General features: G+C 52.3%; 1 protein-coding gene across 1 annotated transcript in view; it reads left to right on the top strand.

The window, feature by feature from the left end:
* Nucleotides 1–3,265: 3,265 nt before the first annotated feature.
* Nucleotides 3,266–17,935, top strand: part of Sim2 (SIM bHLH transcription factor 2) — a 40,454-nt gene continuing 25,784 nt past the window's right edge. Inside the window, exons 1-3 of the mRNA XM_057765454.1 lie at nucleotides 3,266–3,485; nucleotides 11,389–11,471; nucleotides 14,128–14,217. Of these exons, the coding sequence (XP_057621437.1) occupies nucleotides 3,311–3,485; nucleotides 11,389–11,471; nucleotides 14,128–14,217 (348 nt within the window). The 5' untranslated portion in view covers nucleotides 3,266–3,310. The remainder of the gene's footprint in view (nucleotides 3,486–11,388; nucleotides 11,472–14,127; nucleotides 14,218–17,935) is intronic.

The following is a 17,935-nucleotide window of genomic DNA, read 5'->3' as shown; positions in this document are numbered from 1 at the left end:
GCTCCAAATAAAACTTGTTCAGGGCCTGGTGCTCAGGCTCAGTAAGTAAAGGGCTTATTACTAAACATAAGGACCTTGGATCCCCAGGAACCACGTAAAACGTGGTGAGGGGACGGGAATCTGTAATGTCCGCACTGTGAGGTGGAGACAAACACGCAGGCTGGGGCTCTCTAGCCCTCGGTGGCCAGAGAGGAGAGGGGGGAGAGAGGGAGAGAGAGAGAGAGAGAGAGAGAGAGAGAGAGAGAGAGAGAGAGAGAGAGAGAGAGAGAGAGAGGCTCTTTTCCACCTTAACCGGAGTTTCTGCCTCGATACTGTCCCGCATTCACGTTGTGGATGTCTAAGAGTCCTGCCCTGAGAATCCCAGACTCTAACTCCCTCGGGAAAGCTCTAGCTGGGGCCCCAACTAGAGGCCGGGGTTCTTCATTATCGCACAGAGACATTACACTCCTTTCCAGATGAAAAACTTCTAGTACTGAGATCCCTGCCCTAACACTTGTACTTATGATGGTTGGCGCTGAGGACCCTAGTTCCATAGCCCTGCGTGTGGTGTTTGGATGTCCGCTGAGTCAGCCTCTGGGCCTAGAGCTACCTACATCATGCCCACTTCAATCGCGATTGCCACACCCAAAACCTGAGACCCGAAACTATCTTGCAGATGCTGAAAGCGGCTGCCACTGTGAAAACCCAGTCGCAAGAGTTCAAATGAGCTTTCCTGTTAAAAACTGGGAAATTCGTTTGAGACGTTTCGGTTCTTATTACTTGCCGGGTTTCTCCCACCTCCACTTAACCATGTTTCTACGATCTGGATAATCCCTTCCAAGCCGGGAAGAATTCTCCGGAGTCCATAATTGAGGGTCGGGAATCCTGGGGGGTGGGGGAAACATTAGATCCTTCCGGTAGCTGCAGAGGTGCTGGAGCGCGCTCAGGGGAGGCCGGCGAAGCGACCACAGGGTAGGTCCGCAGTCCTGCTCGCCCGGAGCCCCTTCCCGGCGAAATCCGGGACAGCCAAAGGCACAATGCCACACGGGACTCCCGACGAGAATGCAGGTTTGGACACTGGGGGCTCGCGCCACTGGCAAGGGGCCCATGCCTTTCACGTGCACCCTACTGCAGGACCCAGAAAATCTCTCGCAGCTCCGAATCCGCAAAAGCAAAGCGCACAAAGCGCGAGGTCCTTTGAGCTCCCGCCTGGCGCGACTTCGCGCCACCCGCAGCGTTGTGTTTTTTAGCAGGGCACCAGGGGGCAGGGTGTGTGCACAGCGTGAAGCCCATAACTGTCTACTATGGCCTAGTTCACGCCTAGAAGGCCTTCGAACTTCGGGTTCTCAAAGAGGGTCCCAGGAAAAGGCCAGAAGCATCTGCTGCATGCACAGAGGGCCAGAGCTCAGCTCTCCTGGCGCGGATGAGGGAAGTCTGCAGGTACCAGGAGCCGGTCGGTCTGCAAGCTCCTCTCAGACTGGACAGAGGGCTAGAGGGAGAGGAATGTGGCGGTGACGCTAGGAATCGAAATACCCGGGTTGGGCACCCGGTTCCCAAGGTCAGACTCCCTGCAGCTCACAACTCAACAGCCACCAAGAGAACCAGGGGGGAACCACGGCCACAAAAGGAACTGCCCTGAGACCTGACCGTGTCTGTATGGGATCCCGGACGCCTGGGAAGTTGGCATCTGATCCGCGTCGGAAGACTGAGGCTCCAAAGAGGAGTGGGGGTTCTCACGACCTCCAACGCCCGCCCGGCGTGCGCGACGGCATGCGACTGCAGCGTCTTCACCTATCCTGGCCTCACTAGCCCGGAATCGGCGCCGGATTATTTAATGTAGGGTGGCCGGGTGGGAGAATGCTTGCACTCTCGGCGACCGAGTCTCCCTTCTCCAAATGCCTCTGCTCCATCTCCGTGGGTCGCATTAGCGTCCCAGGGTGACCCTGGCTCTGCTACCTACGGCCTAAAGTCCTAACCCAAAGTCGATTGTCTACATTCCCGCCACCCCCTTGGTCATCAGAATCACAGCATAGGGCCCTGTTCCCGCCAGCGCCCTGGATGAGGCTTGACTCTAAGTCTCAGCTCTCCCACGTGCCCTCCTGCCCTCCCTGTGCGCCCATGGCCTCTCGCTCCTCTCGGGAGGGCGCACGTCTTTTTTTGCCCGGGTGTTTCTAGAAGAGAAAGGGCGGAAAGGTCACTTCGGTGCATGTGTGCCTGTGGATGAGTGGGGTGTGTGTGTGTGTGTGTGTGTGTGTGTGTGATTTTTCCCCTCGGGCGAGCCCCTTTAGGCCTGTGACCCAAGGAAGGTGCGAGTGTGGGACCAGCTGCAGGATTGGTCCTCCCTGCGGGGCACTTGGCCAGCTGTTCGCGCCGCCTCTTCTGGGCCGCTCCCGCGGGTGACCTGCCTAGAGTCACCGTGGAAGCCACGGCACCCCTCCCTTCTTCCTCCTTCGCCGCACCCGGCCTCCCATCCTTGAGCCTAGGTTCTGCCACTCATCCTCCCGAGCGGGTAGGCACGGAAGCTCACCCTGTGCGCTCTCCCCGACTTACCCCCAGCACGGGAGCGCGCGGGTTTCTCACAGGACAGTCCCTGGAGGCGGCGACGCGGTGGCGCGCAGGCGACTCCCTGGCCGCAGCGGGGTCGGAGGCGAGATTCACCACCCCCGCTGCGGCCCCTCCCCCTGCCCCCTCCCCGGGGCTGCACAGCGCGGCCCAGTGCTCCGCCCGAAGGCGGGTCCGCCATAAACAAACGCAGCTCGGTCGCACGTGGACCGCGGAGCAGCTGCGTCTGGCCACAGATCGCGGGCTCCAGACACCCGGAGTCGCCGGGAAGGATAGGAGAACGCCTCAAGCTCAGGCTTGGCCCGGCTCGGCTCCGCTCCCGCCCCATGGCTCCGCTGCGGCCGCCGCCGTTGCTGCCTTTGCGTTCCGAGGGCCTTCGCCGCAGCGGGTGCAAGCCCTCCTTTAAGGACTAAACGGGATCACCGACAGCTCACCCGCACACTACATCCCCAGGAAGGTTGAGACCCAAAGGCTGGAGAAGAGCAGAAAGAGCGAGCAGAAAGCAGGACTTAGGTCCACACGGGACAGTCCGTTCCCTTGGCTCAGCCGAGAACGGGGCTGCGCAGCTGGTTTGCGACAGACTCAGTGCTGGCGACTGTGCAGGAGCCGCTCCGTCCTCCACGCCGGTCTCTCGCACCTGCGGGAGTCCTATACCCTCGGACTCACCTGACCCCTGGCGTCCCCATCCCCATCCCGGCTGCCGCAGCCGGAGCCGGACTCCGCGGGCCTGGAGCGCGGCGAGGGCTAATATGCCCAGAGCCGAGGCGCGATGAAGGAGAAGTCCAAAAATGCAGCCAAAACCAGGAGGGAGAAGGAAAATGGCGAGTTTTATGAGCTGGCCAAGTTGCTCCCGCTGCCGTCAGCCATCACCTCGCAGCTGGACAAAGCGTCCATCATCCGACTCACCACCAGCTACCTGAAGATGCGCGCAGTCTTCCCGGAAGGTGAGGCTGCAGGTGGGCGACCGGGGACGCGGTATGGGGTGGGGGCGGGTGCGCTCAAAAAGGAGGCTGCGGCGTGGCCGCAGGAGAAGCCCACGCGCCGCAGCTACTGTGGCCGTGCAAGAAGACGCGCTTGCAGTTTCGACGAGGGCCCGAGCTGAGGTAGAGGGACGTGGCTGCGCCCGGCCAGGCGATCCAATCACCTCTTAGTTTCGGGCAGAGTGAGGGTAAAAATCAAGCGTTATCCCTGGGTTGGTGATTGCCAAGCTGGCATGGGCACCCTAGTTCATTTGGGTTGTTCTTTTTCCTTCCTTTCCCGGTCTCCCTCTTCTCATCTTCTTCCCTTTCTGTTCTTCCTTCCAATATCAGTTCAAATTGGTCTTTCTCCCTTTCTCTTTCTCTCTGTCCAGTATAATTTTATTTCCTTTTCCCTTTTCCCTACTTCTTTCTCGCCTCTGCTTTGGGTTTTTGTTTGGTTTGGTTTTGTTTGGTTTTCGGTTTTTTTCCCATCTCTTCTCTCCTTTTCTGCTGGCGGTAGGGGACCTCGCTACTCTGCCTTCCACAAGCGGCTGGATGCACAGTAAGGCGCAGGCATCCCAGGCCAACGCTGCGGAGCATTTGTGGGCAGCAGCGGGGCCTTCAGATCCGAGCCTCTTGGGATCACTCTTCCAGCTCGCCTCCCTTTGCTCTGGGAAACGATGATATGAATAGAAGACAAGAGATTGGATGAGCCAGAACACAGCCAGAAAGAAAAAGGGATTATTTGAAAAGCCGCGGGCGGGCCTGAGTGTAACATTTTAGGATTTAGAAGTACTACAGTGAGCAATGGTCACTGGGCCGAGCTCTCTCTTGTCGACTCCGGTTGTAGGAAATAGCGGCCTACTAGATGGGCCCTCTACAGCGGGCACCCAAGGGTGACAGGGGGCTGGATCAGACACCACAGAGAAGCAGGTCTCAGGTCTGCCGAGGATTTCCGACGCTGTCGGAAAGCGCTGACTCTGAGGCCTGTTGCCTCCAGGACCTCCGGGCTCCGGGACTGGCAGTGTGGAGCAGGCCCCTTGGCGAGCCAGTGCCGGGGAAGGAAAACAGGCTTTGAAAGGCCAGTCGCCCCGGTGGCGACAGGTGTCCCTCGGCCACAGGACTTCTCCATTAGTAATGTTTACTGCCGGGCACTGTACCCAAAATTGGTAAGCCGTCTTTGCGGCTGCCACCCCGCAAAGCTGCTATTTCCTTTGTCTGAATCTTAGTTGAATTTTCTTCTACTACTGTGGTGGAGCTCGGCGGTCTTGTCCGCGGGTGCAGCTTCGAATCCTCGCCGCGGGGCCCTGCAGTAAGTACCGGCGGCGGACTCGGAGCACCCAGGAGCCGGGGTGGCCAGAGGGTGGCTGTCCCTTTCCTCCCTGCCAGGCTTGGAGAGCTTTTCCTCCCGAACCCGACTGTCCTAAAAACCTACTCAGCTGGGCCCAAGGAACGTTCCTCAGGATCTCTCCCTTTGTGCGGGAAGCTTTTGGTCTGGAATCGCTAGTCATTACGGCCAATCGTGAGCCCTTTGGCCCGAGAAGTAGAGGTGATTTCCCTGCTGCCTGAAGCTTCGGTGAAAAGGTGGGGGGAAAAAATCGAACTGAGTTTTATGACGGCAGCTTTTCCTTAGCCTCCTTCCCTCTCGGGAAGAGAGTTATCTGGTGTTCTGCGATCAGCCTTCATATCCGCATGCTACAAAATAGGTGCGAAACTCGGGCCTCCTGCCTCGACCAGCCCTACTGGTTTTTAAAAATTACAAAGAAATCATCAAAAGAGTAAATGGCCTTTTATCAATGAATTCGAACAAACCAGGGGGAGGCCCGGGCGAACAGGACTAACTAACTGTAAGTTATTCTTGTTTGGGAGCTGGCCAGCATAGACTACCAAATCCCAGACAGTGTTGTGTGGACGGTACAGAGGCCATTTAAGCAAGCTCTTGTCTGGGAGGCATGAGAAGGCACTTGGCTGGGTCCTGGGTCCCTGCAGGAGTGGGTGGTCTGTGGGTGCTGCTCTGAGCAACTGTTGCATTGGATGATGCCCAGTTGAGGGGCCACCTCTGCCTCCTAGAAGGTGATTTTGAAAGGGTGGTACTCCCTGAAGGGGTCAATCTGGAGTCATTTGGCTCTAGAAAGTTTTGGAAGTGACTCTGAAATTGTGGGGCCAAGGTGAGGAAAGGGAAATGCCCCAACCCCACCACCCGTCTTCTGCAATACTATGGAAGAAAAGCTGCTAGAGAAAGGGCAGCCTAGGGTCTAAGGAGCTGGCCCACCCCCTCACCGTCTGGGTAATACCTCTTTGGCTCAGCAGTTAGGAAGGGGGGGGGGTGTCTCTCACAAAAAGCAGGATCTTGTCTTTTGAAGTACCTCTGTTATACAGACTGAATTACTCCCTTCTCCCAAGGCAGTTCTCCTTTGGGGGAACCCCGATCTGCTAAGGACTACTGTGCTGATGCCAATCTAGACTGTGGCTCTCAGGAGGCTTGGTCAGGGCAGTCGCAGGCACTAACAGGATCTTTAAACCAGTTCTCGATAAAAAGAATTCTGAGCAAGAACCCATCGGCTGAACACAGTTTTGCTCTGAGCAAGGGTGTTCATTGGGTAAAGGAGAATCTAGAAGACAAACTTGAGAAATGAAGTAAGGTGTAATACCTTCCTAGCTGGGAAAGGGAGGCCAACGAGCGAAAGGCCAGCGGTCCAGCTAATGCTAGTAACTGGCGGGCCTGTAGTCCAGCAGTGTGGAGACCACAGGAAAGAGAAACCGGGAAGGGTCGGGCAGCAAGCAGGAGAAGTCTGGTCGCTTGAGGAATACTTTCCATTTTTGTGAAGGCTTCCAGGTCTTCTGCCACGTAGTCTCTGTTGTCTCCGTAAAGGGGCCCATTGAGAACTCGTGTCCCTGCAGCATTGTGGTGGATGCAAGTGAGAGAAAACACAAGGGAGCCTTGCAACAGAACCAGAAGCCCCACTTCATCACTGTGTTGCCCACAAACCCTTGAATGGCAAGGAGGCAGGGCAGCATGGCATGTCTAAAGTCCCCCCACTTTCTACCTATTTTGTTCCAATGCTGAACTGATATGGGAGGTGAGCAGGGTGAGGAGGGCAGCTCAGGGTAACTAGGAGTGGCACAGCCTGAGCTCCGCTGGGCAATGTGGCCCAGCCTCTGGAGGCGCTTTGAAATATGGGGTAGATCCTGCAGAGGGTGCCCCGTTTCTACCAGCCAGCCCTGGAGCCACCACTGCTGTGGATTCCACAGACCATCTAAGAGAGCCCAGAGCTGGCTTCCTGCTAGCGAGTAAGGGTGTTCCCTCTGGACCCAGCACTCTACTGGCGGGAGAGACTGGCCCACAGCTAGGCTCAGAACGGAATCGGAATCGCCTCTCCTGTTTCTGTTTCCATGTCGGGGGGAGGGTGGAGAGGCATGGGCGCCTCATCCCAGTGTACCAACAAGAAAGTAGCACACACGGGGTGGGGGGGGTGTTCATGGCCTGAAATACGCCAGCGGCTGGATTCTTTGGGGTTTAAATTCAGTTGCACACAGCCCCTCACCTCTCTATCAACTGGCAGGGTTGAATTGATTGGGTCATGCTTCCTTGGGTAAAAATGATTTGATTTTGAGACTTTGGTGAGGACACTCTTGCCCTATGCCTATATGGAATTATAGACCCCGGAGGCCATTTGCTATGGAAATCCAAAAACATGTTCGGTATTTTTAAGACCAACATTTTAAGAGTAATATAGGTTTTTGTTTGTTTTGTTTTGTTTGTCTTTACAACCTTCTCCCTATCTTCACTTTGAAACTTGAGCTTAGAGGTTGGTGTGGTCCCTGTCGCTGGTGCAGTCCTTGACTTTGGAGAGGGAAATGGAGCGCTGGCATGCTGCAGAGTAAGAAGCTGCGGGTGGGACGCAGCTCCCTGAAAGAGAACTTCACCATGGGCATGGGCTCCTCGTTCTGCCAGGTCGCTTTCTCCCAGGGGTGGCTCATGGGGCTTTATCCTACACTTTATTATTTATTTATTTATTTATTCAGCCTTAGAGGCAGCTATCTCAGGGGCCTTTGCCTTGCTGTCAGAGACTGTACACTCTAGTTTGTGGTGGGATGCCCAAGTCTTGAAGCCAACCCCTTCCTTGTTCCCCAATCCGGTACATGGCCACCCAGCTTTAAAGACCCCACTGTTCACAGTTATACCTGGTGCATGGTCCATCTTGGCCCCCTGATCTGAAATGGGGGTACCAGGAGGGGCTTTTTTGGAGACCTGGAGAGAGCAGAAGGACTCCAAGGGGGTGGCACTAGTGACCTGGAGACAGTTTACTGGCACATTGTCTATCAAGGAGGCGTATTAGAGGTGCTAACTGGGAAAGAAAGCCAGAGGTCTAAATCTCAAGCCTGGCTTTTAGACCCTGCATAGGCTGTGGCCCCAGTGACTGCCTAGCGACTGCTGAACCCAGTTCAGGGCGAGGCTTCCTGGTGGTGCTTAGATCCATGTGGGTACTGTGGGGGGTGGCAGGGCTTAGGCGACTCCTGTAGCCATGCCCTTGAAAAGAGGTTGGCTCCTCACCCCTACCCATTTTGACTGACTTCCTCAGAAACATGTCCTCTCCCCCACTCTGAAAGAGTGATAATTGGAAGAGACCTAGCAGGAGGATGAGGGACTATGGGGTACTGATGGCTGGTACTGCAGACACCGGTGCTCAAGACAGTGCTCCCTAACTTAGTCCTAAGACAAGCCCTTTACAGTGGAGATCAGGAGAGAGTGCCTTAACAGAGAGAAGGAAAACAGGCCAGAGCTCTGCTGGAGAGGAGGCTCCCTACCTGCAAGGGTGGGGGCCAGGCAGCGCTCCCCCCAGAAGGAGGGAGGTGTTCATGCCATTGTATTTTCACAAGATCCCTGTGAAGAGTCTCTGTGCCACCACTTTTAGACACTCAGTGTTGAGGGGTGAGAGAGAATGGATGTGGGACCACACTGTTTTCACCCAGCCCTGGCCTCCATTTTCCTGACCAGGAGAATCCTGCTTATTGGTACAGTTGTATCTGTCCTTGCCCCTGAGTTGCAAGTGGGCAGCCAGCCTCCCAGTGAGAAACTAATTTCGCTTCCTGCTCTAAATCTCTTGTTTGTAGTCCAGTGTTTGTGGTCTGTGGTTCATATCTGGAGGTACCACCAAGAGCCTGGCTGAGACCCCCCCATAGTTGCTCATAAGTTGTTCGTTGACCAAGAGGCCAAGAGAGGAGGGACCCTACTCAACCTCTTGATGCCAGTGGTCTGCTGGTGTTTAAACTGAAGGACAAGCAGTATGGGGCCAAGGACTAACTCCAAGATAGCAGAGGAGAAATCACTAGAAATGGGCATGTGGCCTTGGCTCCCCCTCAAGTGGTCTCAGCAATTTCTCTTTGAGGTCTCACTATGGGACCTGGTCTCCTATCTGGGGGCTCTCAGCTCGTCTTGCAGAGGTTATTAAGTGTTGGGGGGGGCAATATTAAGTCTGGAAAACTGCAGGTGGGGGTTGGGTTGAACTCTCTTCCTGGGGACCACCGCTAACCATGAACTCCGGGGCAGCCCATCCCAGTCCTCAATTCCGCCCCCCACTCTTCAGATAACTACCTAAATCCCTTGGTGGGGTCTAGATAAGCGTGTCCCCTGGTGCTTCAGTTTTCGGGAGCATATGTAGCTCTTTCCAGCAGCAAGCCTCCTCTCCTCATGACAAACCTTACTTTATTCCGGCTCTAAGCTCAGCCCAAAGTATACTTTTATGGGCTGAATGAGAAGACCTCTCCTGTAGCGGCTCCTAATGGAACAGCTGGATGGAACAGCTGGCAGGGCCGCTGCTGTGAGATGAGGTGGTTGGGAGGGGGGGGGCGGGGAGTGGAGGAATGTCCCGCTGCAGCCCAGGCACCTCTGCCAGATCCAAAGGAGCACATTTTTGAGAAGGTGCAGGAAAATCATAGTGATGTACAAAAACATCCAGGTATTTGAACTATACCAAAATAGTCCTGCTGGTTGTGGAGACAGGACTTCCACAGGTTTCTGAGGAAGCCGACGATGAAGGCGTCTGGTTGGGAGGTCATTTCCAAAGGAGAAGGATCCCTGAAGATACACTCTGGGAGAAGTCAGAAACATTTCAGGGTGGCAGGGAGGGGCAGGGGAAGGTCAAGGGATCAAGGATGGTTTCATGGCTGGAGCACAAACCCAAACTCAGGAAGGACCCAGAGGCAGAGGAGGTGGCAATTGCTGGTACTCATCTGTCGGTTGTCAGCAATCAGATTTCCTAGATCCGAATTCGTTTTTCTCAGCGAACCTCCGGGGATTTTTACACATGGTTTTTTCCAAGGTTGTCCCAGTGGGGTGAAAGGTCTGATGCCCAGCTCTCCTCTCCACAGAAGGAAGTACCTATCCTGAAGCTACCTTTGCTGGGGGTGTTTGGAGAGAAGCTGATTTAGAACCATCCTTGCTCATAGGCGGAGGCTCAGGGACCAGGGATAATGAGCTGTATCTTTGCTTTGCACTGGGAGATAAGTGTAAATTAGCCTTTTCTCTCTGTGAAGACCTAAATGGGAGCAGAAACTGAGCTTACCCCTTTCTTTAGTTTCCTAGTGGTTTACAGGAATCCTGTACTGGACTTCGGGTACGTTTTCTATTTCCTAGGTTAGAGGCTCAGAGGCCACATGTCAGCGGCGACGACTCTTAGGGAACCATCCCTAGGGGGGTTGCAACCACGCGATTTGCTAAAGCAGACCAGGAGGCCTGCTCAGAGTGTCCAGCCTTATCTAGTGGCCCCTGACCTGTGCCGCTCCCCCAACACACACACTGAAGGCGCACAAGAGGGAAGAGATTTGGTCTAGCCTGCAATTCCCCAGAGGATGAGCCTACTGGGTCCTTGGCTCACCCCATCAGAGAATCAGGGGTAAACAACAGGGTGTGGGGTGGAGGATCGAGCTCCCGCTGAGACTCCGGTCACCTGCCTTCCTTTGCGGGGTCACAGCAGCTGGGGCGGGGGCGTGAGAAGAGGGAGATAGGGAAGGGCCGGGCTCCCTCTTCCCAGGTGCACTCTGGGGTGGAAGGGAGGTGATAGGAAACCTCAGATCTTAAGGGATTCGGGTAGGTGGAGGTGATGGGGGATCCCTGATTGTGTGAGAACAGACAAGTGCCCCCAAAAGCCACCCACCCGAGTGTACCTAAAACTCTGGAATCGAAGAGGATTGAGTTCCCTCCCGAGAGGCTGTGGGCGCCCAGAAGACAGAGGGTCAAATGATCTGGTGATCTTTGCGGGCTGCACAGGGTAGGGGTGAGAGGAGGGCCGGAGCACAGGTCCTGGGGGAGTATTTACTGGTCAAATCGATACCCCCGTTTGGCTCCGAGGATAGCTAATTTAAAAGCAGATTAGATTACTTTGTGGCATTTCAAATAAAACGGCAATTTCAGACCCATGAGCACTGGGCGACCCTCAGGGGCGGTGGATCCGGTGGGCTTCGGGAGCGAAGGAGGGGGGCGGAGGGGAGGGACGGGACCCGGAAAGTTTGTCTTCGGTCTTTGGGATTTTGTTTCTGTTTGTTTGCCGCCTCCCCGTGGTTTTGTTTTAGTTTAGTTTGTTTGTTTGTTTGTCTTTAAAGACGGAGGTTTCTCTGTGCACCTCAGGCTATTCCGAACTCAGTCTTGGACCAGCCTGGCCTCGAACTCAGAGACCCTCCCTATTGCTAGGATTAAAGGCACGCGCCACCACGTCCAGCTGCTAGGCTATGGGTTTTGAGTTTTGAGTCAGCAAGACTCAGCAGGGTGGCCCATAGAGGTCGGAGCTGGTGCTGGGGCGTGCAGGCTGTGGGGTTCCACGTGTCTGGCCTGGAACCTTGGCGTCTATGGATGCTGCGGTTAAATGTCTGCTTTATTCCCTTGTCCCAGGTCTAGGAGACGCGTGGGGACAACCGAGCAGAACAGGGCCCCTGGACAGCGTGGCCAAAGAGCTGGGATCCCATTTGCTGCAGGTAGAGCCACCGGGACTCGCGTGGTGTCAGATGTGGGAAGGGATTTCCTGCAGCGCCCCCAGACCGTAGAGACGCGGGGTAAAGGGACCTGGGGTGACTCTGGTACAGAGTGCAGTCAGGCCAGCACTACCCACATCCTGCACCCCACCAACAATGCAGGAGTGTCTAGTCACCCAAGCCCCGGAGCACACGGGGCCGGATTGGGTCCTTGGCTCTTCTGCTTCGCCTTGGGGCAGACCTGAGCGGGCCCTGGAGACTAAGCGGGAGAGACTGCCACTCGCTCGCTCGCAGGCAGAGCGCCCCAGCTCTTTAGCTTCGCAGAAGTTGAGATAAAAGAGGCAGTAAGGGAATCTTTGTTTCTCCTTGGTTCCCCAACCCCACGCCAGATTCTTTTAAAAACTTTTTTTACTTCGCTGCACCCCTTCCCGCAGCTCTCTCCATTTTATTCTGAGCGAGAACTTGAGGACAGGGAAGTTATGAGATAGCCATGAGGTCGCAAACACAATTTGTCCAGTTCTGTGAGCCCCATCAATAACCCAGATATGGGGCGTCCTCCGGGGCCATCTGTCTCGTAATTCTTGCTTGTTTTAGGGTCAGGCACTAGATTCCGAAGAGGCCCCGGCCTTGCGGTTGGGGCTGGGTAGCCCTGGCGCCCGCGGCACCGCTTCCACATCAGCGGCTGAGGGAGCTGAGGACAGCGCCACCTCCCTCGCATCTCAAATACGGTTCTCAGAATCCTATCAAGGACTCGATTCATTTCCCCCACTCCTGTCATTTGTCTCTGCCACCGAAAAATGCCCACTGACGGCTATTTTGCATTTCCTTCTTCTATTTTGTGTTTTCTTTAAAATGTTCATGGAAGGCCCAAGTGGTCGGAGAGACAGAGATAAGCGAACAACACAAACACCCAGCTCCTTGAAAACCTTTGCTCCAAACCCGGGGTGACGTAAAATCCGCGCACCCCCGGGTAAGAGAGGATGGGAAGGGGAGCGGTATTTGGGACCTGGAGCTTTCACAGCCTTAGCTGAGGCGGCAGAGTCGGGTTGGGGCAGCGGGTCTGCGCCCTCGCGAACGCTGGGAGCTCACTTGCAGCCAGGAACCGGCTGTTTGCGTATTCTAAACCCGTTCATTCTGTGACATTCAGGTCAGCAACGACTAAAACCTAGGTACCTAGAAGAAACCCAGTGGGTAAAGTGAGCGTTCCTACAAAAGTCTTCCGTGGGTAATTCCTGTGGGGCTGACGCTCCACACTTCCCTCTGAGAACAGGATTTTTTTTTTTTTATGGTAAGCTACTGCTGGCAACTTTCAATTTTAAAAACTTCCGCTCATTTCCTTAGATGCAGTGAGAGATCCATTTGGTATTTCTTAAATGAATTTGGAGTCCAGCATCCAGATCAGAACGTTAGAAACTGATTTTTGGTTTTTATAACTGAAATGTCACCGATTCCGTTAGGAAGATACTACATAGCTGAGTTAAAACGGTACCGATTTTTTTTTTTAAGTGAGTTTGCCGTTAGTGTAATGAAAGTAATATCGGGTTCGACGGCAAAGAATTTTGATAGCAAACTATGTGATATAGCAGGATGTAAAGATACCTTCGTTTTATTTCCACAGCATCCTTTTTACCATCCCAACCCCTTTGAAGGACTGTTTTTGAAGAAACTCTGCAGTAATCAGCTTTCAATTACTTGCTGTAAAAATAGAATTTGTAGACAGAAATTAATTTGGGATATTTTTATGGGTGCCCACTGTGAGTTATATAGTGCTTTTTAAAAAACCAACTTTTTTACTCCCTTTTTTGGGAATTGGCGATCTCACAATATGAATGAGTAAATACAATACAGTTTCTTCTTTTCAGAAAGTGTGTAGTCTTTTTGTTCTTCTTGGTGCTGCTTTCTTTTGTTGTCTGAAACACTTTTTACAGTCTCACGTTATTTCTGGAGGGTTAGCCAACTCAGACAGAAATCAGAATTTCATTGGAGCCGTTTTCATTTGTCAGAAATTGATACCTTTTTCCTCCCTGACTTTGGCAAAGGTCATTTGATCTCTTTCAAAGTCTAAATGCTTGTTTCTGTAGACACGGTCTGGTAGAATAATCGGACATATTGTTTTATTTTCTGGCAAATGGCAATGGTAGGAATTTATTATTCAAATGGTACTTAGGGGTAACTAGAAAACTGTGGCAAATAAAGTGTTTGTCCTGGTGGTTTAAGTGACTGCCAGTTCCCACATTAAGCCATCTGTAGAGCAGTAGATGCTCCCCTAAGAGCCATAGAATGCCGGATCCATTCTAAATGCTAAAATAAGCCCAAACAATAAAGCCACGACGTTCCAACTGAGCAGGTTACGATATCTCAGACAGTTTGCGTCCTTCTGTAATGTGGACGAAAGATTGCTTTAAAAGCTTTGAGAGCCTTGGAGAGCCTACCTTGGGAAGTAGGCAAGCAGCCTTACCTGCAGTCCTTATGGCCCTGGGCTTTTAGTTCCTCGTATAACAAATACACACATGTAATGTGCTGCCCCAGGGGCCCATGCGTGCTTAGCAAACACTGTCCCTCATAAAGCTACACCCCTCAGCCCTTCTCCTCCAGCCCAGTGTCTTCTGGCTGCTGGAGTCTAACTACACTCTCTCACGCTGACACTTTCTCTTTACAGACTCTGGATGGCTTTGTTTTTGTGGTGGCCTCTGATGGCAAAATCATGTATATATCTGAAACCGCTTCTGTCCATCTTGGCTTGTCTCAGGTAGGTACTGCCCATTCTCTGGATCTATTGAAACAGTAAATGTTACGTTGTGATGGTTTCCCCAACCTGGAATGACTCTGTTTAAGGTCTGCTTTTATGTCTGAGCACAGTCCGTAATTGTAACCTCCCCCCCACCAAGGACATTATACGGGGGCTCCTCTCATGACATTTATGTCCCTACTTTCTTTTTGTTTTGAGTTAATGTCAGTCTGTCTCAACTGTGGTCAGCCCTGTTCTGAGATTTTGCCAGATTTCCTGACCTGTCCTTTAGCAATGTGAGGTAGACCAAAAAGAGCGTCCCCCTCCCCCGGGGGGACCCTTCTGACCCTTCTATGCTTGCTCACTGTCTGCATGTGATATCAGGCATAGCTGTGGATCAGAAGGAAACCTTTTTAACTGGGTTTTGTGTGACATGTGCACTGGAGAGACCGAAGGGAAGGAGCCGACTCAGGGGTTGTTCCTGTGGAATTCAGGGTCATTTTTCCTGAGTTTTTTTCCAGGTCAGTGGTTGTTTCAGTCGAGCATTTTATAGGGCTTCTGATAGAAAGTCACAGCCAGCTCACCACTACTGTGCAGGACCCTGGTTTCTTTAGAACTTTCCCAGAGTGCCATTCCTTAGAGGAAGGAGGTGGGCTCAGCTTGCCGGTCCCCAGAGAGTTTGCTAAATGGGAGAGGTTGAAAGGTCACTCCTGTTCACTCCATTCATGGCTCATGGTGACAAGTCACATTAAAAAAAGTGTTCTTTGACCAATTTCATGTGTGTATATAATGCGTCCACGACTCTCTCCCTCCACCCCTCCTGTCTCCCTCACTTCAGAACCAACGTCTTTCCTCTACTCCTGTCTTTTTTGTTTTGTTCTGTGACCCACTGAGCTTGACTGGAGCCTTCGGTGTGACTGCTAGCTTCAAGTTATTCACTGGAGCCTGGTGGAGTCATCAGTGAGTAGACAGGCGATGATTCCCCTTCTCTCAGTGATCAATAGCTATAGTTCAGCGGTGAGGGGCGGGGGGCGGGGCCTCCAAGCCCCTCCTCACCCATGCGGCATTCCAGCCTGTGGATTCCCCACTTCTGCAGTGCTCCTGAGCCTAAGTGGCTGTGGTACAGACTTCCTATTTAGGGCTGAGAGGTCAATGTTACTCATTCACTTGAGCAGTCATGTTCCTGTGAAGTGGCCACCTCTCAGGTGAAAAGAGAAGGTCCCCCCTGCCCCGCCCATTGAGGCTGAGAGGAACATTTGTCTATGGCCATAAACACGAATATTAGAAACTCGCTGGGAAGTCAGGTTTTTTGTTTTTGTTTTTTCGAGATAGGGTTTCTCTGTGTAATAGTCCCAGGTGTTCTGGAACTCCCTTTGTAGACCAGGCTGGCCTTGAACTCACAGAGAACTGCCTGCCTCTGCCTCCTAAGTACTGGGATTAAAGGCCTGCACCACCACTGCCCTGCAAGGGAGGTTCAGGAACTAAATGTTTCTCTCTGTTATGAGCTGTCAGTGTAACCAACCGATGGTGGAGGACACTAGAATTAGTGATAATATGGAGAATAGGGGAAACGTGGAGACTCTGAACTGCGGGCTTCTCCCTGTAGTTAGGCAAAAATGAACCATTTTCATTGAAAGGAAAAAAATCACCATGTTTGGAAACCACTAATGGTGAAATCCCTTTTGTTTTTCCGTCAAGCAACACATTTTAAAACATTTCGTGACTGGTGTGTAACTTCCTCCTGTGCATCCCCTGCTCCTGTCTGAGTGGGTCTGTGCCTCTGTGTTGTTATAGCAAAGCCAGTGAGTCGCAGTGGTTTCTTTTCCTTCAAAGGCCCCCCTCCCTCCTCCTCCCCCTCCTCCCCCCTCCTCCCCCTCCTTCCCCCTCCCTCTCTCTCTCCCTCCTTTCCTCCAACTCCTCCCCTCCGCTGCTTCCTCTCTTCTTCTTCCTCCCCTCTCCTTTAAAAAGTGAGACCAGCTCTTCTGAATACAGCACATTAAGGATCAAGTCTTGTACCTCATGACTCAGGATTGGCGTACTTGTAAGACTGGAAATACTGTTGACAGCATGAAATTTACTGTCTGTAGGGCTGGGAACAGAGCTCGGTGCTAGAGCACAGACTGCACCAAGGTCCCAGGTTCAATCCCCAAAACAGGAAAGAAGGAAGGGAGAGAGGGAGGGAGGCTTGTGGTTATTTTTCTATGAGTTTCTAGATCATTATTGCAGAACTAGCCAGGGCCTTTTAGTTGTACCTAGACTGGTTTATTCTCCTGACTTGATCTGTGGTCAAAGAACCTTGATCAGATTATTTTTTACTTTTATTTGTAATTTGTAAAATCGCCGTTAGTCCTACAATAATGTCATAAATGCGACAAAACATTTCATGCCTGTTTAGGCTGACTGCTCAGCACTCTTTTAAAATAACAAAGTTATTAATATTGGATATTAAACTTAGATCTGAGCTCCCTCAAAGTCAAAACAGAAAAAGAAGATCAGTTATATAGTTTCCATTGGACAGGCACTCAAGATCCAGGAACATGATTTTAATAATTTAAATATTAAAATAATGCCACTGACCCTCTCTCAAGGCACAGATTGAATAAACAACTTGCGATTGATTGACAACTTCATTTGAACCCAGGTGCAGAGTCCTTTTGCGGACACCTGTTAGGACTGGCCTGGTATCTGGAACATGCTGGCACAGCCTAGGTCCCCGGGTGTCCCCTTCTTCCAGTAGGTGGCTGGCTCCACCAGCCGGCTTCTACTGGTCATTTTTCTCTTTCCATGTGGGAAATAGGATGGATTGACTGAATACTAATTAAGAATGGCCAGGGAGTGGGCCAGGTGACACACTTGCGTCCTGCTCCTGATTAGCTCCACAGAGGAAAGCTGAGCGAGCACATGATTGTGGATCATGTTTCCTTTTGATCAGGCCAGAAACAAAACTTAGTAGTACCGCTTTTGAAAGGGGAGAGAGTTTCATGCTACTATGTTGCAAGAAGGTTGGAGGAGGGTGCCTTTTGATGATATATCCCCAGAAAAAAGGGCAGTTTAAACAGCGTGAAGCCAGATCAGCGTAGAGGGAGGGACCACAGGACCCTCTGAGCGAGTTGCAGAACAACTGGTTTCTTCCTGGTTCTGAAGTGAGGCAGTGAGCCCCAGTCAGCAGTTCCAAGACACAGTAAGGCTGCCACCATGAGACCCTTGTTGGTGTCTGGGGCTATCTATGGTGAGCTATTTAAATAAGCAACAGAAAATCTGCCCCCAAACCCGTCTCCTGCTCATGATTAACACCACAGAGGGGAAGCTAGGCAGATCAGAGCTGCAGTTTTTTTCTGCCTTCTTTACTTAAATAGTGAACAGAAGTATTGAATGGGATACTGTGCCAACTACATGTTTGAAAATATGTTTTGCATGCTGAGTGGTGGTGGCACACACCTTTCATCCCAGCGATCGTGAGGCAGAGGCAGGAGGATCTCTGAATTTGAGGCCAGCCTGAATTCTAGGACAGCCAGGACTACACAGAGAAACCTCCCCCCGGCCCCCCCCCCCTCTCTCTCTCTCTCTCTCTCTCTCTCTCTCTCTATATATATATATATATATATATATATATATATATATATATATATAATTATCCTTTGGGTTATTTCTGTAATTACCCAGATGTGAAGCCAATATGACAAACATTCATGTTATTAACTTTATGTAAAGATGCCTCTTACATAAGATCATCACAGAT

Source organism: Chionomys nivalis, chromosome 3 (genome assembly GCF_950005125.1).
Source record: "Chionomys nivalis chromosome 3, mChiNiv1.1, whole genome shotgun sequence".
NCBI classification, from domain to species: Eukaryota; Metazoa; Chordata; class Mammalia; order Rodentia; family Cricetidae; genus Chionomys; species Chionomys nivalis.
Note: the sequence above shows the minus strand (reverse complement) of the source record. Positions and strands in the feature narration are given on the sequence as shown.